Source organism: Oncorhynchus kisutch, linkage group LG23 (assembly GCF_002021735.2).
Source record: "Oncorhynchus kisutch isolate 150728-3 linkage group LG23, Okis_V2, whole genome shotgun sequence".
In the NCBI taxonomy this organism is placed as follows: domain Eukaryota; kingdom Metazoa; phylum Chordata; class Actinopteri; order Salmoniformes; family Salmonidae; genus Oncorhynchus; species Oncorhynchus kisutch.
Genome location: NC_034196.2, coordinates 23,973,227 through 23,999,814, shown reverse-complemented (window position 1 = coordinate 23,999,814; position 26,588 = coordinate 23,973,227). Strand labels below are relative to the sequence as shown.

The following is a 26,588-nucleotide window of genomic DNA, read 5'->3' as shown; positions in this document are numbered from 1 at the left end:
CCATGACAGGTTTGGTGGAAACATGAAGTGTTGGTACAATTTCAGAAATGTCAACAGACAAGTTGTTCATTCGACATGATCTTTTTGTGTCGGTATAATCATTTATGCAACAATGGCGGTGGGAACTCTTTCATGTTCAAATATTTATATCATAAACCATCATGTTGAAGTAAACTCGGAGTCACGCAGTGATCTGCTATACATTGTACTACCACGACGTGGAAAAGCGTTATGTGTTTATAGGTAGATGAAATAAGTTATGATGAACTTCATGGCGGTTAAGGGATGGACGGTGATGAGCCTAATGCAAATGTTCTAGAACTATTGAGGGTTTTCTATGAATGCTGGTGACATGATGTTCGACGCTTGGCTGGCAATTATCAAATAAAAATGATATATCATCATATATATCATCATATATGATATATCATCATATAACCTACCCTGTCCACTTTGTCAGCAAACTGTTGTCTAGAGAACACGTGCCGAAACCAGATAGGGAAAGTTTGCTTTTAATTCGGTACATGGAAACTTTAATGAGAATTTTGCTTTTTTTTTTACAACCAAATCTGAAAGAAAAAAAGTATGTAAATGGAATCTTATAGAAGTGTCCAGACACATTTTCTTTACGATTTGACTTGTTTTTGAGAAACTTACCAAACTGACATCAACCAGGCTTGGGATGACACTGGAGGCCCCTTCGGTCTCCACACAGTTGGGTAAAGTTGCTTTTAGTTTTTTGTGTGGAACAACTTCCAGAGCTCTCTGATATGAGATGTTCTGGTCCCCCTTGATCAGTTCAGAGTAATGATTGGATACCTCTATGTTGATACGTTTATTTTTCTTAAAATGTTTTGTAATTTTGTATATTTACATAAAAAAATTGAGATTTGGTTGAATTCTCCTTTAAGGCTGTGAGATTGACCATTCTGTTCCATTTTTAACAGTGAGGCGGAAACAGCAGTTCTTTACTTTTCTTGCCTCAAGTGAGGCTTTTATTAGCAAAAGTGAAGATAGCCAGGGAACTCTACAAATATTTACATAAGAAAATAACAAACTGGATGTTGCAACAGGAATACAAACTGAACCTAATAGAGCGCTTCAAACAAAACCCAGGCCCCAAATATACTGTAACCCAGCAGCATGCCAACCAGTTCCCTGTCCAATCCCAAACAATGAAAATGACAGGGTTTAGATACACATACATTGTGGGAATCAGCCAATAGGATGAACCATATCACATCATGATCAATTAACATTAACAATGCAGGAAATTCAATCCAACATGTTAAGTTCATAAACATACACTATATGTTTTCATACCAGCACACATGTCAATAAAGCTGCTCCACTTGCATAAATACAACCTGTGATATAAACATGTTGTCACGTTCTGACCTTTATTTCCTTTGTTTTGTATTTATTTAGTATGGTCAGGGCGTGAGTTGGGGTGGGCAGTCTGTTTGTTTTTCTATCATTTGGGTATTTCTATGTTTCGGCCTAGTATGGTTCTCAATCAGAGGCAGGTGTCATTAGTTGTCTCTGATTGAGAATCATACTTAGGTAGCCTGGGTTTCACTGTGTGTTTGTGGGTGATTGTTCCTGTCTCTGTGTTTTGCACCAGATAGGGCTGTTTTGAGTTTTCACATTTCTTGTTTTTGTTAGTTTGTTCATGTGAAGGGATTTATTAAATCATGAATCAAAACAACCACGCTGCGCTTTGGTCGCCCTCTCGTTCAGATGAAGAAATCCATTACACATGTACATCCCCCGGGATAAGCTACTACCGCAGTAGCATTCATTAACTGTGCTCGACCGAGACCAATTCTCAGACCAGGAAATAACCGGAACTCTCTTCAATAAACGAGGATAACAAGTTAAGAATCTACATTTAAGCTTAACGCTCATGATTTCATCTTCAAACATGATTACATCACAGTTGTACTTCCTAGTCATAAACACATGAGCATTAAGTTATATAGTGGGCGATGCACAACTATAGGTTTTGCGCGCACAAACCCATTGACGGCATGCGACCACCAACTCTCACACAAGTCTCCTCTCATTTGCAGGTGATCAACAATCAAGATGTCGAAATACATCCCTAATCCCACATTATATTCAATAAATACATGTGCCTCTCATAAACAGTTTCATAAACATTGTCTGGTTATTGATAATCAGGCCTAACTTTAGCTTAGGTGACAAGGACATAATCAGTAGTGTAAAGTACTTAAGTAAAAATACTTTCAAGTACTACTTAAGTAGTTTTGTTTGGTATCTGTACGTTACTATTTTTTATTTGACTACTTTTGTTCCACTACATTCCTAAAGAAAATAATGTACTTTTTACTCCATACATTTTCCCTGACACCTACAAGTACTCATTACATTTTGAATGCTTAGCAGGACAGGAAAATGGTCCAATTCAAATCCAATTTTATTAGTCACATGCGCCAGATACAACCTTACAGTGAAATGTTTACTTACGAGCCCCTAACTGATAGTGTAGTTTCAAAAAATATGGATAAGAATAAGAGATAAAAGTAACAAGTAATTAAAGGGGAGCAGTAAAAAGAACAATATATACAGGGGGATGCCGGTACAGAGTCAATGTGCGGGGCACCGGTTAGTTGAGGTAGTATGTACATGTAGGTAGAGTTAATTAAAGTGACTATGCATAGATGACAACAGAGTGGCAGTGTTGTGGAGAGGGGTGGGGGAGGCGCAATGTGAATAGTTTTGGTAGCCATTTGACTAGATGTTCAGGAGTCTTATGGTTTGGGGGTAGAAGCTGTTTAGAAGCCTCTTGGACCTAGACTTGGTGCTATGGTACTGCTTGCCATGTGGTAGCAGAGAGAGCAGTCTATGACTAGGATGGCTGGAGAATTTGACAATTTTCATGGACTTCCTCTGACACCGCCTGGTATAGAGGTCCTGGATGGCAGGAAGCTTGGCCCCACTGATGTACTGGGCCGTTCGCACTACCCTCTGTAGTGCTTTGCGGTCGGAGGCCAGGCAGTTGCCATACCAGGCAGTGACGCAACCAGTCAGGATGCTCTCGATGTTGCAGCTGTAGAACCTTTTGAGGATCTGAGGACCCATGCCAAATCTTTTCAGTCTCCTGAGGGGGAATAGGTTTTGTCGTGCCCGCTTCACGCCTGTCATGGTGTGCTTGGATCATGACAGTTTGTTGTTGATGTGGACACCAAGGAACTTGAAGCTCTCAACCTGCTCCACTCTGCAGCCCCGTCAATGAGAATGGAGGCGTGCTCGGTCCTCCTTTTTCCTGTAGTCCACAATCATCTCCTTTGTCTTGATCACGTTGAGGGAGAGGTTGTTGTCCTGGCACCACACGGCCAGGTCTCTGACCTCCTCCCTATCGGCTGTTTCATCGTTGTCGGTGATCAGGCCTACCACTGTTGTGTCGTCGACAAATGTAATGATGGTGTTGGAGTCGTGCCTAGCCGTGCAGTCATGAGTGAACAGGGAGTACATAAGGGGGCTGAGCACGCACCCTTGAGGGGCCCCTGTGTTGAGGATCAGTGTGGCGGATGTGTAGTACCTACCCTTACTACCTGGTGGAGGCCCGTCAGGAATTCCAGGATCCAGTTGCAGAGGGAGGTGTTTAGTCCCAGGTTCCTTAGCTTATTGATGAGCTTTGAGGGCACTATGGTGTTGAACACTGAGCTGTAGTCAATGAATAGCATTCTCACATGGGTGTTCCTTCTGTCCAGGTGGGAAAGGGCAGTGTGGAGTGCAATAGACTGCATCATCTGTGGATCTGTTGGAGCGGTATGCAAATTGGAGTGGGTCTAGGGTGGGTCTTTCTGGGATGATGGTGTTGATATGAGCCATGACCAGCCTTTCAAAGCACTTCATGGCTACATACGTGAGTGCTACGGGTCGGTATTTATTTAGGCAGGTAACTTTAGTTTTCTTGGGCACAGGCACTACTGTGGTCTGCTTAAAACATGTTGATATTACAGACTCGGACAGGGAGAGGTTGAAAATGTCAGTGAAGACACTTGCTAGTTGGTCAGTGCATGCTCGCAGTACACATCCTGGTAATTCGTTTGGCCCTGCGGTCTTGTGAATGTTGACCTGTCTAAAGGTCTTACTCACATCGGCTGTGAAGAGCGTGATCACACAAGCATATAAGTAGTTTACCTCATCTGGTTGGCTCGTGTCACTGGGCAGCTCTTGGCTGTGCTTCCGTTTGTAGTCTGTAATAGTTTGCAGGTCCTGTCACATCCGATGAGCATCAGAGCCGGTGTAGTACGACTCGATCTTAGTCCTGTATTGAAGCTTTGCCTGTTTGATGGTTTGTCGGAGGGCATAGCGGGATTTCTTATGCTTCTCAGTTAGTCACGCTCCTTGAAAGTGGCAGCTTTAGCTCAGTGCGGATGCTGCCTGTAATCCATGGTTTCTGGTTGGGGTATGTATTGTCACTGTGGGGACGACGTCATCGATGCACTTATTGATGAAGCCAACGACAGATGTGGTGTACTCCTCAATGCCATTGGCGGAATTCCGGAACATATTCCAGTCTGTGCTGTAAAAACAGTCCTGTAGCTTAGCATCTGCTTCATCTGACCACTTTTTTATTGATCTAGTCACTGGTGCTTCCTGCTTTAATTTTTGCTTGTAAGCAGGAATCAGGAGGATAGAATTATGCTCACGTTTGCCAAATGGAAAGCTTTGTATGCATCTCTGTGTGTGGAGTATAGGTGGTCCAGAGTTATTTTCCCTCTGGTTGCACGTTTAACATGTTGATAGAAATTAGGTAAAACTGATTTAAGTTTCCCTGCATTAAAGTCCCCAGCTACTAGACATGCTGCCTCTGGGTGAGCGTTTTCTTGTTTGCTTATGGCGGAATACAGCTCATTCAATGCTGTCTTAGTGCCAGCCTCTGACTGTGGTGGTATGTAAAACAGCTACAAAGAATATAGACACAATCTCTCGGTAGGTAATGTGGTCTACAGCTTATCATGAGAAACTCTACCTTAGGCAAGCAATGGCTCAAGACTTCCTTAGATATCGTGCACCAGCTGTTGTTTACAAAAATGCATAGAACGCCGCCCCTTGTCTTACCAGACGCCGCTGTTCTATCCTGCCGGTACATTGTATAACCAGCCAGTTGTATGTTGATAGTGTCATTGTTCAGCCACGACTCTGTGAAGCATAAGATGTTCGTTTTTAATGTCCCGTTGGTAGTTTAATCTTACCAATAACTCATCCATTTTATTGTCCAAAGATAGCATGTTTGCGAGCGGAATTGAGGGGAGTGGGGGTTTATTCGCTCACCTCCTACTCCTCAGAAGGCAGCCCGCCCTCCAGACTCTCTTTCTCCGCCTCCTCTTCACGCAGATCACTGGGGTCGGGGCCTGTTCCCGATGGAGCCCTATATCCTCAATCGGTTGTGGGCACGTAAAACGTCTGCTTTTTCACGCACTTATGAAGATAACATCCCTGGTCATCCCTACTGCCTCTGATCTGGAGGACTCACTAAACAAATGCTTCGTTCTGAAATTATGTCTGAGGTTCGGTTGGAGTGTGCCCCTGGCTATCCGTAAATTTAAAAAAACAAGAAAATGTTGACGTCTGGTTTGCTTAATATAAGCAATTAGAAATTATTTGTCATTTTACTTTTGTTACTTAAGTACATTTGATCAATTACATTTACTTTTGATACTTACGTATATTTTAAACCAAATAATTTTAGAGTTTTACTCTAGTAGTATTTTACTGGGTGACTTTTACTTGAGTCATTTTCTATTAATGTATCTTTTACTTTTACTCAAGTGTGACAATTATTTACTTTTTCCACCACTGAACATAAGGACAATCGTTACAAAGGTTAAACATTTATTTGATATGCACTACGTCATCACACAAAGCATTTTACCCACAAAAAGTCAGTTTGATGGAAACACACATCTGGTGGGAAAATGCGCGTATATATTTTATACACATGAACATCTGTTCCCAGTTCGATGGAAACCTAGATAGATACTTATGAGTATTTTAGAAGAGTACGGACAATGCAATCTTCTCCAGGGGCCCTGCACTGTGGCTGACCCTGGCTTCCAACCCCTTGGGTGTATGTGCGTGTGTCTCAGGAGGTTGGCTTGAAACCAAATAAGACACATTTTGGAAAGGAAAATGGACAATAATGTACTCCTCTTCTTCAGGTCTCTTATCCATGTCTGTTTTTTTTAAGTGCGTCTTGGGGCTTTGACCATTTTTATAAGATTCAGTTATGTGTACTCCATACAAGGACTATAAGTGGCCACATGCTGTTCTATGCTCTGAGATCAGTTACAGGTTCAGGAGGGGTCAGAAGAATATGTGATTACAGTAAAAATATGGAATGAGGAACTTGGCAGTGAAATTACTCAAATCCTGGTCTTGAACCCACATGGCAGCTAGCAGCAAACCTGTAACGCTTAACTTTAGCCAGTTTGCTACAGCAAGGCAGCTGTTTTTGTTTATTTAATCTCAGCATCAAATCATTTCTGGGTAACAAGTAAGTACCTTACTGTGACTGCTTGGTGGTCATAAAGAACAAAAATAGCTTCTTAGCAAAGAGCAATTTCTCAAACAATGATTTTCTAGGTCTGTCTGGGAGTGGTCTGAGTTAATTACTGTTATTGGCAGCTTTGCACACTCTTGGCATTCTCTCAACTAGCTTCACCTGGAATGCTTTTCCAACAGTCTTGAAGGGGTTTCACATTGTTGGCTGTTTTCCTTCACTCTGCAATCCAAGTGAGAGTTTTGGCACTCTTTCTTATTGGTCTATTAACTAATTTACCACCAGGTGATGTCACCAGGCAGGCCAAAACTCAATATCAGCAAAACAGGTTGAAATTTTTGGTGGTCTTTTCAAACAGCTCTTACACTACATTATCATAATTTTCACAATTTCACAGTATTATTCCAACCTCAATGAGAAGATATATATATATATATATATATAAAACACAATAAAATCTAGTTTTTGACTGCACTGGACCTTTAAACAATGCACTACAAATTTTCATTATCCTGTATTGCAGAAAAGTTTTCCTGCTACAGGGTGATAAAATTAAGATCCTACATCTGTATTCTGAAATTGTAAGTGCTTCAATGTGATCTTTCAACTATAAGCCAGAACTCATAGATAATTATTAACCGGGCCAAATGTGAGCTATAAATGTCATACCTTTTCGAGATTAGGTATACTAATGGTAGTACAAGTCTATAGATGCAGAGAGAAATTAAAATGGTCTATAGTGTACAGTGGAGGGTGTTGCTCTCAGAAAGATTCCTTCGAAAAAAAGGCTTTCAAAATCTCTTAAGTAGCACTCAGAAAGGAGTTAATATTGATCTGTTTTCCTTGATTCCTTTTCCTGATTCCAATCCTCCTGAACAAATGTTGTTTGATAGGACTAAGGGGCAAGGAGGAAGAAAGGATGTTTTTTTTTTCACAACACAATTGGTCTGGCAGGGACTTGTTGCCATGACAACTCTGAAGCCTCGGATGAAGCAAGCCAGTTTCTCCCAGCCAGCCCAAGGGAAAACAGTAGTGTAGCTGGCAATGGAATGCCTAATATTGATCCAGAGACATTTAACCAGACTCAACCCACTGCATCTTAATTCAATGCTGTCTATATTGTGCTGTATGATTTCTACTAATTAGAGTGAGTGAGTTATGCAGGAAATGTAAAACTTGCGGTCTGAGGTTTAAAGGCCCAGTGCAGTAAAAATCTTGGTTTCCCGGTGTTTCTTAATTCAATGCTGTTTATATTGTGCTGTATGGTTTCTGCTAATTTGAGTGAGTTACGCAGGAAATGTAAAACTAGTGGCGTATTTGAGGTTTAAAGGCCCAGTGCAGTCAATCTTGATTTCCCTGTGTTTTACAGTATATACAGAACCAGTCAAAAGTTTGGACACACCTACTCACTCCAGGTTTTTCTTAATTTTTACTAAACCCTTTACAATGAAGATCTGTGAAGTTATTTAGATTTTTATGAATTATCTTTGAAAGACAGGTTCCGGAAAAAGAGTGGCTTCTTTTTTTTGCTGAGTTTTAGTTCTGATGTCTTCACTGTTATTCTACAATGTAGAAAATTGTAAAAAATTAATTAAAAAAATAACTATTGAATGAGTAGGTGTGTCCAACCTTCTGACTGGTACTGTTTATTTCCACACTATGAGGTTGGAATAAAATTGTGAAAAGGCCACTATTCAGGAACAAATCCTTTCACTTTCTTGTCGTTTTTATTCATGTTGGGAGATTATGTGTGACCGTGAGTATGTGCTTGCACTGTAAATGTATTTAAACAGGTGCTGTGTGAGCCTCAAGGGCTATCTTTGCTTCTTTGACACATTTGAAGGACTTAACAAGAAAGTGCCATTGCTACAGACTCTTATCAGGCCTTTTCAGGGTCATGGTTGAATCACCAGACTGAACCTAAATCATGAAAATAGGAACAGCTTGGTCTGATAGGGACTTTATTGCACTGAGTTTTGAAACCCCCCAGTAAACCAAGCGAAATTGTCCGGCCTTCTAGGACTATAATGCGTAATGACAGTCAGCTTTAACAAATACAGTTAGGCATACCTTCATGAAAAAATACTATAGTACGCAAGGGTATAAATACCGTAGTATTACTATATTTATATACTACAGTATTCATTGTAGTGTTTTTGCTGACTTTACGGTAATATATGGTAGTATTTACTGTAGTGGTTTTTTCGCTGACATTACTGTAGTGTTTACTATAGTGTTTTCGCTGACATTACTGTAGTGTTTACTATAGTGTTTTCGCTGACATTACTGTAGTGTTTACTATAGTGTTTTCGCTGACATTACTGTAGTGTTTACTATAGTGTTTTCGCTGACATTACTGTAGTGTTTTCGCTGACATTACTGTAGTGTTTACTATAGTGTTTTCGCTGACATTACTGTAGTGTTTACTATAGTGTTTTCGCTGACATTACTGTAGTGTTTACTATAGTGTTTTCGCTGACATTACTGTAGTGTTTACTATAGTGTTTTCGCTGACATTACTGTAGTGTTTACTATAGTGTTTTCGCTGACATTACTGTAGTGTTTACTATAGTGTTTTCGCTGACATTACTGTAGTGTTTACTATAGTGTTTTCGCTGACATTACTGTAGTGTTTACTATAGTGTTTTCGCTGACATTACTGTAGTGTTTACTATAGTGTTTTCGCTGACATTACTGTAGTGTTTACTATAGTGTTTTCGCTGACATTACTGTAGTGTTTACTATAGTGTTTTCGCTGACATTACTGTAGTGTTTACTATAGTGTTTTCGCTGACATTACTGTAGTGTTTACTATAGTGTTTTCGCTGACATTACTGTAGTGTTTACTATAGTGTTTTCGCTGACATTACTGTAGTGTTTACTATAGTGTTTTCGCTGACATTACTGTAGTGTTTTACTATAGTGTTTTCGCTGACATTACTGTAGTGTTTACTATAGTGTTTTCGCTGACATTACTGTAGTGTTTACTATAGTGTTTTCGCTGACATTACTGTAGTGTTTACTATAGTGTTTTTGTTTTATTATCTTTAACATAGAAGTCAGAGGTCAAAAGTTAGGGAACACAGTATTTGGTCTATGCTTGGCATGTAGGTTTCTCACTCATAGGCGACACAAATTGGAATATGGGGAGGGGAATGGGCAGTGTTTATGCAAATGTATAAGTACTATAGTATTCTATAGTAAACTAGTATTTTTACGTGGGTAGTTCTTATGTTCTATTTCATAGCATTTATTTTATGTCTTTGTGGTTGAAATATGTCTTTGACATGACCATTTTTATAGAATTTAACCAAATAAATAATACTCTGAGTACTGGCTGTTTGTTACATGGGCTATCTATATTTTCTTAATCAATTTCAATTGGGCTGCGATCAACGACTTGATTGTCCTTGCTGTGTAAAATATAAAAGTGACACTTCATATACAGATGTAATCATACCGTTTGTATCCAAGAGACTGTCTGAAACAGATAATCATATCCATTTCAAAACTATCTTCAGTCCGTCATGAGGCTGCTGGCTGTAGCCACTTGACGTGCATGGCTCAGTTCCTGTTTAACTAGAGACAGGAATTCCACACAATGGGACAGCATAACCCTGCTGCCCTTTCAGCTTCCTGCACCCCCTCTCACGCCACTGCACCACTCTATACTCAACCCCCCCACACTGGTAGAGTACATAATAAGAAGTGCTCTGATACGCAATACTTTTGACCAGGGCACATAGAGTTCTGGACATTCCTTACTGGGAAAGGCTATATGGGCACCCCCGGTGCCCAAATTGATGACGTATGTCGCGCAACTGAGAGTCGAGTGGAGACGAATGGATTTGGTTCTGTTAGTCGTCCTGAAGAGCCCTCCCAGCAGCATAGCTAGTTTATAGAAACAAGCAAAACTACACTGAACAAAAATATAATCACAACATGCAACAATTTCGAAGATTTGAGGTACAGTTCATATAAGGAAATCAGTCCATTTTAAATACATTTATTTGGCCCTAATCTATGGATTTCACATGACTGGTAATGCAGATATGTATCTATTTGTCACGAGTACCTTTGGAAGAAAAAAAAAGGTAGTGGCGTGGATCAGAAATCCAGTCAGTATCTGGTGTGACCACCATTTGCTTCATGCAGCGCGACACATCTTCGCATAGAGTTGATCAGGCTGTTGATTGTGGTCTGTGGAATGTTGTCCCACTCCTCTTCAATGGCTGTGTGAAGTTGCTGGATATTGACGGGAACTGGAACACGCTGTTGTACATGTCGATCCAGAGCATCCCGAACATGCTCAATGGCTGACATGTCTGGTGAGTATGCAGGCCATGGAAGAACTGGAACATTTTCAGCTTCCATGAATTGTGTACAAATCCATGTGACATGGTGTCGTGAATTATCATGCTGAAACATTAGGTTATGCGGTGGATGAATGGCACAACAATGTCCGTAGCTTATACCTGCCCATACCATAATCCCACCATGGGGGCACTCTGTTCACAACATTGACGTCAGCAAAGATCCAAACGCGCTGTCTGCCATTTTCCCGGTACAGTTGAAACCGGGATTCATCCGTGAAGAGCACGGTGGCCATTGGCCATCGAATGTGAGCATTTGCCCACCGAAGTTGGTTACGACGTCGAACTGCAGTCAGGTCAAAACCCTGGTGAGGATGACGAGCACGTAGATGAGCTTCCCTGAGACCGTTTCTGACAGTTTGTACAGAAATTCTTCAGTTGTGCAAACCCACAGTTGGTGGCTGGTCTCAGACGATCCAGCAGGTGAAGATGCCGGCTGTGGAGGTCCTGGGCTGGCGTGGTTGTGATGCCGGTCGGACATACTGCCAAATTCTCTATGGTAGAGAAATTAACATTAAATTCTCTGGCAACAACTCTGGTGGACATTCCTGCAGTCAGCATGCCAATTGCACACTCCCTCAAAACATGAGACATCTGTGGCATTGTGTTGTGTGACAAACTGCTAAGCTATATGTAGTTGTTTTAAGAAGATCATACCAAGGATCATTTTACTATTTGATTTGGAATTGTAAAACCCCTTGAAGTATCAAACATTTTTGGCCTTACAGATATTAGCCCATACACATGCATTGAATAACATATTCACTACATGGAACAACAGATGGTCCCCCCAAAAAAATTCAAAGAAAGTTTGTTCAGAAGTGTCTGTCCTATATCTGAGATACAAGAAAGATCAGGATTTTTAATAAACATTTTTACATGTAGTAAACACCTTATTTTTGTCACTAAACCATCTCCATATATACTATACTTCCATAAAGAATGTGTGGGCGTTCTAGTGCAAGCTAACCGACATGTACATGTTTGTGAGAGTCTCACCTTTATGCAGAAGGGTCATATTAGTGTGTAGTCCAAACTGTTCGGAAGCTACAGACAGAAGTTGGCAGATCGGCTGTTCTGACTTCAGACGAGTCCAAGACGCTTGTGGGGGTCGTAGAGCAAAACGGAGGACACCATCTTGTTCATGAGTCTCGTCTTTCCACAGAAGGGTCATAATAGTTTTCTAGGCCAAACCGTGAGAAGACCGATTTTTTTTTTTGATGTCTCATGGACTGATAAACACCGCTGTAGATCTTTCACCGCAGATGGGAAAGTGTGACATAGGCAGATGTGAAAGTGTGACATAGGCAGATGGGAAAGTGTGACATAGGCAGATGGGAAAGTGTGACATAGGCAGATGGGAAAGTGTGACATAGGCAGATGTGAAAGTGTGACATAGGCAGATGTGAAAGTGTGACATAGGCAGATGGGAAGTGTGACATAGGCAGATGCGAAAGTGTGACATAGGCAGATGCGAAAGTGTGACATAGGAAGATGAGATGGATTGAGACGCATCTTATGCAATTTTTTTTTAATCAAAATCAAATTAATTATGCACGCTCAAGTTATGTTGTTTGTTTTATTTCTTGTTTGTTTCACAAGAAAAAATATGTTGCATCTTCAAAGTGGTAGGCATGTTGTGTAAATCAAATGATACAACCTCCCAAAAAAATCCATTTTAATTCCAGGTTTGTAAGGCAACAAAATAGGAAAAATGCCAAGGGAGGTGAATACTTTCGCAAGCCACTGTAAATAGTCCGGTGGCCATTAATTGTTCAGCAGTCTTATGGCTTGGGGGTAGAAGCTGTTAAGGAGCCTTTTGGTTCTAGACTTTGCGCTCCGGTACCGCTTGCCGTGCAGTAGCAGAGACAACAGTCTATGACTTGGGTGACTGGAGTCTCTGACATTATTGGGGGGACTTTCCTATGACACCGCCTAGTATATAGGTCCTGGATGGCAGAAAGCTTGGGCCCAGTGATGTACTGGACCGTACGCACTACCCTGTGTAGCGCCTTACGGTCAGATGCACTAGCTTAAAGTGACAGATTTGATTATGTTAATTAGATTTCCATGGTGGTGCGGACATTGACTTTTTCAGCTTCTTGATATGCCACACCTGTCAAGTGGATGGATTATCTTGGCAAAGGAGAATTGCTCACTAACAGGGATGCAAACAAATCTGTGCACACAATTTGAGAGAAATATACCTTTTGTGCGTATGAAAAATGTCTGACAATTCTCATGACGCACGCATGGGTCCAACACTTTACATGTTGCTTTCATATTTTTGTTCAGAATAGTTAGCTTGGGAGGGCTCATTAGAATGACTGACTGAACCGAATCCATTCGTCCCTACTCAACTCTCACTGCTCATCATACATACGTCATCAATTTTGGGCACCAGGCGTGTCCATAGACTCTCCTCTCTCGTACTAGCACTGAGTTTTCCTCCAAAAACTTACTATGACTGATACAGTATGTGGTTGTCTCACTTCATCTGGATAAGAGCTTCTGCTAAATGACAGAAATGTAATTGTATAGGAGGCCCACTCCACTCCTCCTATGCACTGATTGGTGTAATTTGCCAGCGTTTCTCATGACTTCTGATGATACCACCTTAAGCCAATAAACGGTCATCATTGCCACATCAGTGTTTTTCACCATCTGTGGTACACATGTCATGGCACTGTTTGCTGGTCTGCCCTTCTTGGAACTGTTTCTGATTGCACAGCCTGGCAGGCAGCAGTGGCTAGAATAGTCATGTTTCATGTCTCATATCGACTTATTCTGGCGTTACATAACTGTATTTACACTCTGGTCCCACTGACTGCAATGGTTTCTCTCTCTCTCTCTCTCTCTCTCTCTCTCTCTCTCTCTCTCTCATCTCTCGTCTCTCTCTCTTCTCTCTCTCTCATCTCTCTCTCTCCTCTCTCTCTCTCCGCTCTCTCTCTCTCTCTCTCTCTCTCTCTCTCTCTCTCTCCTCTCTCATCTCTCTCTCTTCTCATCTCTCTCTCTCCTCTCTCTCTCTCCTCTCTCTCTCTCGCTCTTCTCTCTCCTCTCTCTCTCTCTCTCTCTCCTCTCTCTCTCTCTCTCTCTTCTCTCTCTCTCCTCTCTCTCTCTCTGCATCGTCTCTCTCTCTTCTCTCTCTCTGCCTTCTCTCTCTCTGCCTCTCTCTCTCTCTCTCTGCTCTCTCTCTGCCACTCTCTCTGCTCTCTCTCTCTCTCTGACTCTCTCTCTCTCTCTGCCTCTCTCTTCGCTCTGCCTCTCTCTCTGCCTCTCTCTCTCGCTCTGCCTCTCTCTCTGCCTCTCTCTTCGCTCTGCCTCTCTCTCTGCCTCTCTCTCTGCCTCTCTCTCTGCCCTCTCTCTCTCTCTCTCTCTCTGCCCTCTCTCTCTCTGCCTCTCTCTCTCTCTCTCGCTCTGCCTCTCTCTCTCTCTCGCTCTGCTCTCTCTCTGCCTCTCTCTCTCTCACTCTCTCTCTGCCTCTCTCTCTCACTCTCTCTGCCTCTCTCTCTCTCTCTCGCTCTGCCTCTCTCTCTGCCTCTCTCTCTCTCACTCTCTCTCTGCCTCTCTCTCTCTCACTCTCTCTGCTCTCTCTCTCTCTCTCTCACTCTCTCTCACTCTGCCTCTCTCTCACTCTGCCTCTCTCTCACTCTGCCTCTCTCTCACTCTCTCTGCCTCTCTCTGCCTCTCTCTCTCTCTCTCTCTGCCTCTCTCTGCCTCTCTCTGCCTCTCTCTGCCTCTCTCTCTGCCTCTCTCTCTCTCTGCCTCTCTCTCTGCCTCTCTCTCTGCCTCTCTCTCTGCCTCTCTCTCTGCCTCTCTCTCTGCCCCTCTCTCTGCCTCTCTCTCTGCCTCTCTCTCTGCCTCTCTCTCTGCCTCTCTCTCTGCCTCTCTCTCTGCCTCTCTCTCTGCCTCTCTCTCTGCCTCTCTCTCTGCCTCTCTCTCTGCCTCTCTCTCTGCCTCTCTCTCTGCCCCTCTCTCTGCCTCTCTCTCTGCCTCTCTCTCTGCCTCTCTCTCTGCCTCTCTCTCTGCCTCTCTCTCTGCCTCTCTCTCTGCCTCTCTCTCTGCCTCTCTCTCTGCCTCTCTCTCTGCCTCTCTCTGCTTCTCTCTGCCTCTTTCTGTCTCTGCCTCTCTCTCTCTCTCTCTGCCTCTCGCTCTGCCTCTCTCTCTGCCTCTCTCTCTCTCTCTCTCTGCCTCTCTCTCTGCCTCTCGCTCTGCCTCTCTGCCTCTCGCTCTGCCTCTCTGCCTCTCGCTCTGCCTCTCTCTCTCTCTCTCTCTCTCTCTCGGAGATCTTCATGTTTCCTAATTAGTGAGTGGTGTAGAAGGCATGGTGAGGTGACAACCTGGCCTATGGTTTAATGATATTCTCTCCTTCTGTAATCACATTGTGTTTGTGGCGATCGACAAGATGAGGACAAAAAGGGAAAGTGTATAGGACGCTGTCTCACAATGGTGATGGTGTTATGAAGACCCTATAGACAGTGCATATTTTTCCCTTACATAGTGCACCACAGAACATACAGAGGCAACACAGATATAATGATCTGAACAATGCTTTCAGATATATTTATTTGGTACTGCACTAAGTATACCAAACATTAGGAACACCTTTTGTCTTGCCCATTCATCCTAGTATGCAGTAAGTAGTGGGCAGTCCAGATTTTGGACACAGCCTATGACATACCCACATACAGCACAGGAGGTTGGTCGCACCTTAATTGGGGAGGACGGGCTCATGTTAATGGCTGGAGTGGTATAAGTGGAACTCATTATATAGCCATTCTAATGAGCTGTCCTCCCCGTAGCAGCCTCCACTGACATACAATACACACTAACATAAACACTACTGTGACTCACACCTCCTGATGTCAGAGATCCTGTTGCCATGGAGGTCATTATGGCAACAGATGTAGTTCTGCAGCAGCCTAGGGGGCATGCGTTTCTATGAATACCCTCCTTCTGTACTGTGCACTTGTAAAAGCCCATGGTTACTGTACCACTCTGGGGCGGCAGGGAGCCTAGTGGTTCGAGCATTGAGGCAGTAACCAACAGGTTTCTTGATCGAATCCCTGAGCTGACAAGGTTAAAAATCTGTCATTCTGCCTATGAATGGCAGTTAACCCACTGTTCCCCGGTAGGCCGTCATTGTAAATAAGAACTTGTTCTTAACTGACTTGCCTAGTTTAATAAAGATGTTTTTTTTTATGGTTAAACTCTGCCTCTTTAAGCCCTGATAGGCTGCTAAGTCTATTGCTCTGTCCTTGCCTACCCTCTACAACAAAATGCCTCTTGTGACCCACTTTCTCTCTGTGTGTGTGTGTGTGTGTAAGCCTGTAAGCCAATGCTTACACTTTAGATATCTATTGTATGGCTAGATAGGGATGTTGATAATCACAGATTGGAGAATTATTCAAGCATTCATGCTGTCAACCTGGTTTATAATCCTGATCAGCAGAACATCATGATCTAGGCCTTGAAGGTATAATTGTATATTCTTTCAATCATTTTGATAGATGACACTGCTGGTTGGAAGGACAACCTTTTCTAAGGTCAATTGAGCCAGGGAACAGGTGAAGATGTTTGAGTGTCACAGGAGGTTGGTGGCACCTTAGTTGGGGAGGATGGACTCATGGTAATGGCTGGACTGCAATAAGTGGAATGGTTTGAAATACCATTCGCTCCGTTCCAGCCATTATTATGAGCCGTCCTCCCCTCAGCAGGTCTCCTCAGTTCCCTGGTAACTGTTTTTAAATTCAGCACAATGTGAATACGATAGCTTGGGTCTGTGTCTGAAAACAGAGTTCTAACCAATACATGATGTTCATGCAATGAAGACAATAGCACAGTCAGAAGGTTTTGCTATTCGAAATCCCTCTACATTGTACATAATAAAATGTTGTTTGCCACTGGTGCGTCAATTCATCTTTAATTCAATCAGTTGTCATGACTACATGGCATCTTGTCAACTCCAAGCAGCCTCTTTTGTCATGACACCTGGGGGATGATGTGACACACTCATGTTCCTGTCCTCTCACACACACTCCATAAGAATCATGATGACCATAATTCAGTATGTTCTGTTAGAGGAGGTGAGCAGAAGTGTTATCTAACAACTGGCTCTCTTTTTCTATTTAGCTGGGGGTAAGTGCCCGTACCACATAGACTGTGCCCGTGAGGGGCGGCACTTCTGCAAACCTGGCACCTCCTACTGCGGCCCCTGCCTCACCCCATTGGAAGAGAACGAGGAAGGACAGTGTGTAGCAAGGAAGAGGCGCCATCACCATGGTATGTTGGTCTGGATATTACACACACTTTATGCACACTCAAAAAGCCCCACAATCTCCATTATAATGTAGGAAAGCAAGGGGATTTGGGTAATTTACGAAAGATGTTATTGAATTTATTTGATGAAGCTGCTTCAACAGCACAGGGTCATTTTCTACGTATGTTCAATGAACATCGAACATCATCCTTTCCCTGGTTGTGTCTGCATCCCAAATGGCACACTATTCCCTACATAGTGCACTACGTTGACCCCTTTGTAGTTTACTATGTAGGGAATAGAGTGCCATTTGGGACACAACCTGTGTCAAGCTACAGATCTCTGAGCATCCAGACATGGGTTATGGGGTTAGGTCAAACGCAGTTTGGTCACACAAAGTGGTTCATGAGCTGATGCAGAGAGGCTGCCGTTTAATTGGATGTGTGTGTGTACGTGTGCCTTTGTTCGTGACGTAGCCATGAGTAACTAACTCTGTGCTTTAAGAGTGAGCATAGTGAGCCACAGTGACACAGACAGGAAACCCTCACTGCTCCTCTTTCTCCTCCTCCCTCCCTCACTCTCCCAGTCCCCCTCCTTGCTTACTGCATTCACTCTCAATCTCCCTCTTCTATATTTATTTGATACCCTTTTGTTTTTACTCTATCGCCTTCCTTATCAATTCCTCTCCCTCCTTCTCCCCATTGATCTCTCCATTGTTCTCTCTCCCTCGATCTCTTCAGCTCTCTGCATCAATCTGTCCTTATTTCTCCCTCTCTCTGTGCGCTGTAGTTTGATCCTGTGTTTCTCTAATCCCCACTCCTGCTGCCCACAGACAGATGACCACCGCATTTAATCACCCAGAGTACTGCATGCATCTCTCCCTCCTGCATCTCTCACTCTCTCTCCATCTCTCTCACTCCCTTCCATCTCTCTCCCTCACCCTTTCTCTCTGTTACTCTCCCCTTCCATCTCTCCCTCTTTCACTCTCTCTGGCTCCTTCATACAATCTAATTTCATTCTGTAAAAGCGTTGCTCCGTGGAAATAACATTTTTTTATTGTCCGGTGATTTTACAAGGCATGCCATGGTTTGTGAAAGATGGAGGGAGAGGAGAAATAGAGAGGAAGAGGGAGATATTCTCTCTTACCCTGCCACCTCTACCGTGTGTGTGTGTGTGTGTGTGTGTGTGTGTGTGTGTGTGTGTGTGTGTGTGTGTGTGTGTGTGTGTGTGTGTTTCTCTCCAGGATTAATAATTTAGTTGGGTCTGCAGCAGAGGACATTAGATTAGGGGTGACGGCATCACACAGAGAGATATGAGGACATTAGATTAGGGGTCACGGCATCACACAGAGAGATATGAGGACATTAGATTAGGGGTCACGGCATCACACAGAGAGATATGAGGACATTAGATTAGGGGTGACGGCATCACACAGAGAGATATGAGGACATTAGATTAGGGGTCACGGCATCACACAGAGAGATATGAGGACATTAGATTAGGGGTCACGGCATCACACAGAGAGTTATGAGGACATTAGATTAGGGGTCACGGCATCACACAGAGAGATATGAGGACATTAGATTAGGGGTCACGGCATCACACAGAGAGATATGAGGACATTAGATTAGGGGTGACGGCATCACACAGAGAGATATGAGGACATTAGATTAGGGGTCACGGCATCACACAGAGAGATATGAGGACATTAGATTAGGGGTCACGGCATCACACAGAGAGATATGAGGACATTAGATTAGGGGTGACGGCATCACACAGAGAGATATGAGGACATTAGATTAGGGGTCACGGCATCACACAGAGAGATATGAGGACATTAGATTAGGGGTCACGGCATCACACAGAGAGTTATGAGGACATTAGATTAGGGGTCACGGCATCACACAGAGAGATATGAGGACATTAGATTAGGGGTCACGGCATCACACAGAGAGATATGAGGACATTAGATTAGGGGTCACGGCATCACACAGAGAGATATGAGGACATTAGATTAGGGGTCACGGCATCACACAGAGAGATATGAGGACATTAGATTAGGGGTCACGGCATCACACAGAGAGATATGAGGACATTAGATTAGGGGTCACGGCATCACACAGAGAGATATGAGGACATTAGATTAGGGGTCACGGCATCACACAGAGAGATATGAGGACATTAGATTAGGGGTCACGGCATCACACAGAGAGATATGAGGACATTAGATTAGGGGTGACGGCATCACACAGAGAGATATGAGGACATTAGATTAGGGGTCACGGCATCACACAGAGATATGAGGACATTAGATTAGGGGTCACGGCATCACACAGAGAGATATGAGGACATTAGATTAGGGGTCACGGCATCACACAGAGAGATATGAGGACATTAGATTAGGGGTGACGGCATCACACAGAGAGATATGAGGACATTAGTTTAGGGGTCACGGCATCACACAGAGATATGAGGACATTAGATTAGGGGTCACGGCATCACACAGAGAGATATGAGGACATTAGATTAGGGGTGACGGCATCACACAGAGAGATATGAGGACATTAGTTTAGGGGTCACGGCATCACACAGAGATATGAGGACATTAGATTAGGGGTCACGGCATCACACAGAGAGATATGAGGACATTAGATTAGGGGTCACGGCATCACACAGAGAGATATGAGGACATTAGGGGTCACAGCATCACACAGAGAGATATGAGGACATTAGAATAGGGGTCATGGCATCACACAGAGAGATATGAGAGAAAGAAAAAATAAGAGCGGATGAAAAGGAGAGCGAGAACTTTGTGGAGGGAGTTTATCAACCTAGGAGCATCTAATTCGCAGATCTTCTGACACAAAGCAGAAGCGGTGTGTGTAGTGTGTATTGTGAAGGCTAGGTCGTTGTGGTGGTGTGGTTTGAGTGTGTTGGGTGGTGTGGTATGAGTGCTACAGACCACTGGGCTAGGTTACATAAACCTGTGAGGGCTGGCTAGAACAAACTGACCCTGTGGGGACCTACCTTGTGGTCAGAGACTGTTGGCTATGTCTGAAATACTACCCTATTTCACAGGTTAGCGGTTTTTGTCATGAATCTTGTTCTGGAAGCAGCTCTGCAGAGTGGTCACTAGCTGGCACAACCACAAAATTATAAATTCAGAATTGTTTTACCTTACCCTAACCTGAACCCTAAACTTAACCACACTGGTAAGCCTAATGCCTAACCCTAACCTTAAATTAAGACCACTTTTCATGAATCTTTAAAATATAGCCAATTTTGACTTTATAGCTGGCCTATCTAAGGGAAAATCGCTCAGTTCTGCATCCAGGACAACCTGTATATAGCACACTGTTTTTGACCAGGGCCCATATGGTGCCATTTGGGATGCAGCCCCTATGTACAGGATGAGGTGTACATCAATGGAGATGTGCTCCTAATCAGAGCAATCCGGACATGTCACCATCCAAAGCCTTACCTTTTATGTTCCTTTTATGTGCTAAACATATTTGTGCTTATTTTTTAGCATGATGTTATCTCCATAGGCTGTGTCTATCGAGGAAGCTTGTGGATGTTTTTTCCAGTACACATGTAGACAGAGGCTGTTGTTCATGGAGAGATGAACCCATCCAGACACAGCAGGACCAGGGAGAGGCTTATGTGACCCAGTGGAGCCGAAACGGATACATTATTAAATCTAGCAACTCGGATGTCTTAGATTATGTATGAGAGAGCAGCAGGATGCACATCAGTATACACTACAGGAGGTTGGTGGCACCTTAATTGGGGAGGACGGGCTTGTGATAATGTCTGGAGGGGAACAGGTGGAATGGTATCAAATACATCAATCACATGGTTTGATGCCATTCCATTTGCTCCGTTCCAGTCATTAAGAGCCGTCCTCCCCTCAGAAGCCTCCACTGGTATACACAAAATAAGCAAATACACTCTCCACAGCAACATGTAATACACACATTTACAAATTGACACAAACACACTCTCTTGTTTTCTCTTTCACACGTGCACGTGCACACACACACTAATACACAGATATTTGAGTGTAGGTGCCATGCTTTGTAGGTAAAGTTGTCATGGGTAGGTTCCACAGGAGTCTGGTGAGGGGAGGACGGCTTATAATAATGTCTGGAATGGAGTGAATGGAATGGTATTAAGCATTTGAAACTGTGTTTCATACCATTCAATTAACTCTGTTCCGGCCATTACTATGAGCCACCCTCCCCAATTAAGGTGCCACCAGCCACCGGTGGTAGGTACAATATGTATCTTCTCAGAATGGGAAGAGTAGTACTGTTATTCACGGTTATACAGTGGCCGCCATGAGGAGCAGAGGTGAGAGGGTAGGTCAATTACAGTAGCTAAGTGAGTACAGTTAGTGAACAGTACTCTTTGTGTGTGTAAGACAAGCCTGTGTTTGACATCAAGGCATACACTTCCATAGGTAAACACTGGAGCTATGGGCCCTGTCTGGTAATAAGGCTGGCAACCAGTCAGGAGAACTGGATATGTATTCACACAGTATGTACTGAGGGCAGAGCTCTACTCAGAAACAGGGACAGCAGGTAAAGCTGTGGTCAAACTGACCCCTCCATAGTCAGACATAGAGGCTAATAATAGATCAGGAGCTGGACATGGGGAACAGGGAGAGCCTTTAGAGATGGGGTGCGGGGAGGGATGATGCATAGGGGGCTAAGCAAAGCTAATGAAGCTCTCTAATGGAGCCTAATGACAGCTGTTGACAATCCATTAGGAATCAGGGATGTTATACAATGCCATCATGCTATTAGTTGATTCAGTGTGGAGCTCTGACTATGTTAGTCCTGATGGGAAATGCGTTGTGGAGTCGTTGAGTGGTAGTGATGTTCATTTAAAAGTCCTTTATTTCAATATTCTGTTTAACATGGTGACTACTAGGGTTGATGGAATTTGATAGACATCTGTACAAGGGACAACACTCTTGGGAGTTTGGTGTTCAGGAATTATTCACTTGAAAATGTGTTTTATATAGCTACGATGAGTGTCACCATGGAGAGAGAAATGGGTTGTTGCAATGTTGAGGATGGAATAGTTAACCAAGACATGTTATGGATGTTGACCTCTGAGTACCTCTGACCCAAATATAGGCTTGGGTCAACAAGCTTTACCATGTGTGGTCAAGAAAAAGCTATAGCTGCTAACATTCCGGTGAAAATGATTGCCCATCTAACCTAGTGCACTGTATGGCGGTAGCCTAGTGGTTATTGTACTTCCGGCGCCGACAGAGATGGCCGCCTCGCTTCGCGTTCCTAGGAAACTATGCAGTTTTTTGTTTTTTTTACGTGTTATTTCTTCCATTAGTACCCCAGGTCATCTTAGGTTTCATTACATACAGTCGAGAAGAACTACTGAATATAAGATCAGCGTCAACTCACCATCAGTATGACCAAGAATATGTTTTTCGCGACGCGGATCCTGTGTTCTGCCTTACAAACAGGACAACGGAGTGGATCCTATGCAGCGACCCAAAAAAACGACTCCGAAAGAGAGAGAAACGAGGTGGTCTTCTGGTCAGACTCTGGAGACGGGCACACCGTGCACCACTCCCTAGCATTCTTCTTGCCAATGTCCAGTCTCTTGACAACAAGGTTGATGAAATCCGAGCAAGGGTAGCATTCCAGAGGGACATCAGAGACTGTAACGTTCTTTGCTTCACGGAAACATGGCTCACCGGAGAGACGCTATCCGAAGCGGTGCAGCCAACGGGTTTCTCCACGCATCGCGCCGACAGAAACAAACATCTTTCTGGTAAGAAGAGGGGCGGGGGCGTATGCCTTATGGCCAACGTGACATGGTGTGATGAAAGAAACATACAGGAACTCAAATCCTTCTGTTCACCTGATTTAGAATTCCTCACAATCAAATGTAGACTGCATTATCTACCAAGAGAATTCTCTTCGATTATAATCACAGCCGTATATATCCCCCCCCCAAGCAGACACATCGATGGCTCTGAACGAACTTTATTTAACTCTCTGCAAACTGGAAACGATTTATCCGGAGGGTGCATTCATTGTAGCTGGGGATTTTAACAAGGCTAATCTGAAAACAAGACTCCCTAAATTTTATCAGCATATCGATTGCGCAACCAGTGGTGGAAAAACCTTGGATCATTGTTACTCTAACTTCCGCGACGCATATAAGGCCCTGCCCCGCCCCCCTTTCAGAAAAGCTGACCACGACTCCATTTTGTTGATCCCTGCCTACAGACAGAAACTAAAACAAGAGGCTCCCACGCTGAGGTCTGTCCAACACTGGTCCGACCAAGCTGACTCCACACTCCAAGACTGCTTCCATCACGTGGACTGGGAGATGTTTCGTATTGCGTCAGATAACAACATTGACGAATACGCTGATTCGGTGTGCGAGTTCATTAGAACGTGCGTTGAAGATGTCGTTCCCATAGCAACGATTAAAACATTCCCTAACCAGAAACCGTGGATTGATGGCAGCATTCGTGTGAAACTGAAAGCGCGAACCACTGCTTTTAATCAGGGCAAGGGGTCTGGTAACATGACCGAATACAAACAGTGCAGCTATTCCCTCCGCAAGGCTATCAAACAAGCTAAGCGCCAGTACAGAGACAAAGTAGAATCTCAATTCAACGGCTCAGACACAAGAGGCATGTGGCAGGGTCTACAGTCAATCGCGGACTACAGGAAGAAATCCAGCCCAGTCACGGACCAGGATGTCTTGCTCCCAGGCAGACTAAATAACTTTTTTGCCCGCTTTGAGGACAATACAGTGCCACTGACACTGCCTGCAACGAAAACATGCGGTCTCTCCTTCACTGCAGCCGAGGTGAGTAAGACATTTAAACGTGTTAACCCTCGCAGGGCTGCAGGCCCAGACGGCATCCCCAGCCGCACCCTCAGAGCATGCGCAGACCAGCTGGCCGGTGTGTTTACGGACATATTCAATCAATCCCTATACCAGTCTGCTGTTCCCACATGCTTCAAGAGGGCCACCATTGTTCCTGTTCCCAAGAAAGCTAAGGTAACTGAGCTAAACGACTACCGCCCCGTAGCACTCACATCCGCCATCATGAAGTGCTTTAAGAGACTAGTCAAGGACCATATCACCTCCACCCTACCTGACACCCTAGACCCACTCCAATTTGCTTACCGCCCAAATAGGTGCCTCAGACGATGCAATCTCAACCACACTGCACACTGCCCTAACCCACCTGGACAAGAGGAATACCTATGTGAGAATGCTGTTCATCGACTACAGCTCGGCATTCAACACCATAGTACCCTCCAAGCTCGTCATCAAGCTCGAGACCCTGGGTCTCGTCCCCGCCCTGTGCAACTGGGTACTGGACTTCCTGATGGGCCGCCCCCAGGTGGTGAGGGTAGGCAACAACATCTCCCCGCTGATCCTCAACACTGGGGCCCCACAAGGGTGCGTTCTGAGCCCTCTCCTGTACTCCCTGTTCACCCACGACTGCGTGGCCACGCACGCCTCCAACTCAATCATCAAGTTTGCGGACGACACAACAGTGGTAGGCTTGATTACCAACAACGACGAGACGGCCTACAGGGAGGAGGTGAGGGCCCTCGGAGTGTGGTGTCAGGAAAATAACCTCACACTCAACGTCAACAAAACTAAGGAGATGATTGTGGACTTCAGGAAACAGCAGAGGGAACACCCCCCTATCCACATCGATGGAACAGTAGTGGAGAGGGTAGCAAGTTTTAAGTTCCTCGGCATACACATCACAGACAAACTGAATTGGTCCACTCACACAGACAGCATCGTGAAGAAGGCGCAGCAGCGCCTCTTCAACCTCAGGAGGCTGAAGAAATTCGGCTTGTCACCAAAAGCACTCACAAACTTCTACAGATGCACAATCGAGAGCATCCTGGCGGGCTGTATCACCGCCTGGTATGGCAACTGCACCGCCCTCAACCGTAAGGCTCTCCAGAGGGTAGTGAGGTCTGCACAACCAACGCATCACCGGGGGCAAACTACCTGCCCTCCAGGACACCTACACCACCCGATGCTACAGGAAGGCCATAAAGATCATCAAGGACATCAACCACCCGAGCCACTGCCTGTTCACCCCGCTGTCATCCAGAAGGCGAGGTCAGTACAGGTGCATCAAAGCTGGGACCGAGAGACTGAAAAACAGCTTCTATCTCAAGGCCATCAGACTGTTAAACAGCCACCACTAACATTGAGTGGCTGCTGCCAACACACTGTCAATGACACTGACTCAACTCCAGCCACTTTAATAATGGGAATTGATGGGAAATGATGTAAATATATCACTAGCCACTTTAAACAATGCTACCTTATATAATGTTACTTACCCTACATTATTCATCTCATATGCATACGTATATACTGTACTCTATATCATCGACTGCATCCTTATGTAATACATGTATCACTAGCCACTTTAACTATGCCACTTTGTTTACATACTCATCTCATATGTTATACTGTACTCGATATCATCTACTGTATCTTGCCTATGCTGCTCTGTACCATCACTCATTCATATATCCTTATGTACATATTCTTTATCCCCTTACACTGTGTATAAGACAGTAGTTTTTTGGAATTGTTAGTTAGATTACTTGTTCGTTATTACTGCATTGTTGGAACTAGAAGCACAAGCGTTTCGCTACACTCGCATTAACATCTGCTAACCATGTGTATGTGACAAATAATATTTGATTTGACTTGATTTGATTTGATTTAGAGCATTAAGCCAGTAACCGAAAGGTTGCTAGATTGAATCCCCAGCTGACAAGGTAGAAATCTGTCATTCTGCCCCTGAACAAGGCAGTTAACCCACCGTTCCTAGGTCGTCATTGTAAATAAGAATTTGTTCTTAACTGACTTGCCTTAAATAAAAATGGAAGAGGTCCAATTGAAAATACTCACCGGCACATTGTAAAACTAAATGCATGCTCTTCAACCGATCGCTGCCTGCACCTACCCGCCTGTCCAACATCACTACTCTGGACGGCTCTGACTTAGAATACGTGGACAACTACAAATACTTAGGTGTCTGGTTAGATTGTAAACTCTCCTTCCAGACCCATATCAAACATCTCCAATCCAAAGTTAAATCTAGAATTGGCTTCCTATTTCGCAACAAAGCATCCTTCACTCATGCTGCCAAACATACCCTTGTAAAACTGACCATCCTACCAATCCTCGACTTTGGCGATGTCATTTACAAAATAGCCTCCAATACCCTACTCAACAAATTGGATGCAGTCTATCACAGTGCAATCCGTTTTATCACCAAAGCCCCATATACTACCCACCATTGCGACCTGTACGCTCTCGTTGGCTGGCCCTCGCTTCATACTCGTCGCCAAACCCACTGGCTCCATGTCATCTACAA

The 26,588-nt window shown here is 43.9% G+C and overlaps 1 protein-coding gene across 1 annotated transcript in view; it reads left to right on the top strand.

The window, feature by feature from the left end:
• LOC109868598 (neural proliferation differentiation and control protein 1) overlaps positions 1-26,588 on the top strand; it is a 40,314-nt gene that overhangs the window by 2,498 nt on the left and 11,228 nt on the right. The window contains exon 2 of the mRNA XM_020458275.2: positions 17,041-17,190. Coding sequence (XP_020313864.1) covers positions 17,041-17,190 — 150 coding nt within the window. The remainder of the gene's footprint in view (positions 1-17,040; positions 17,191-26,588) is intronic.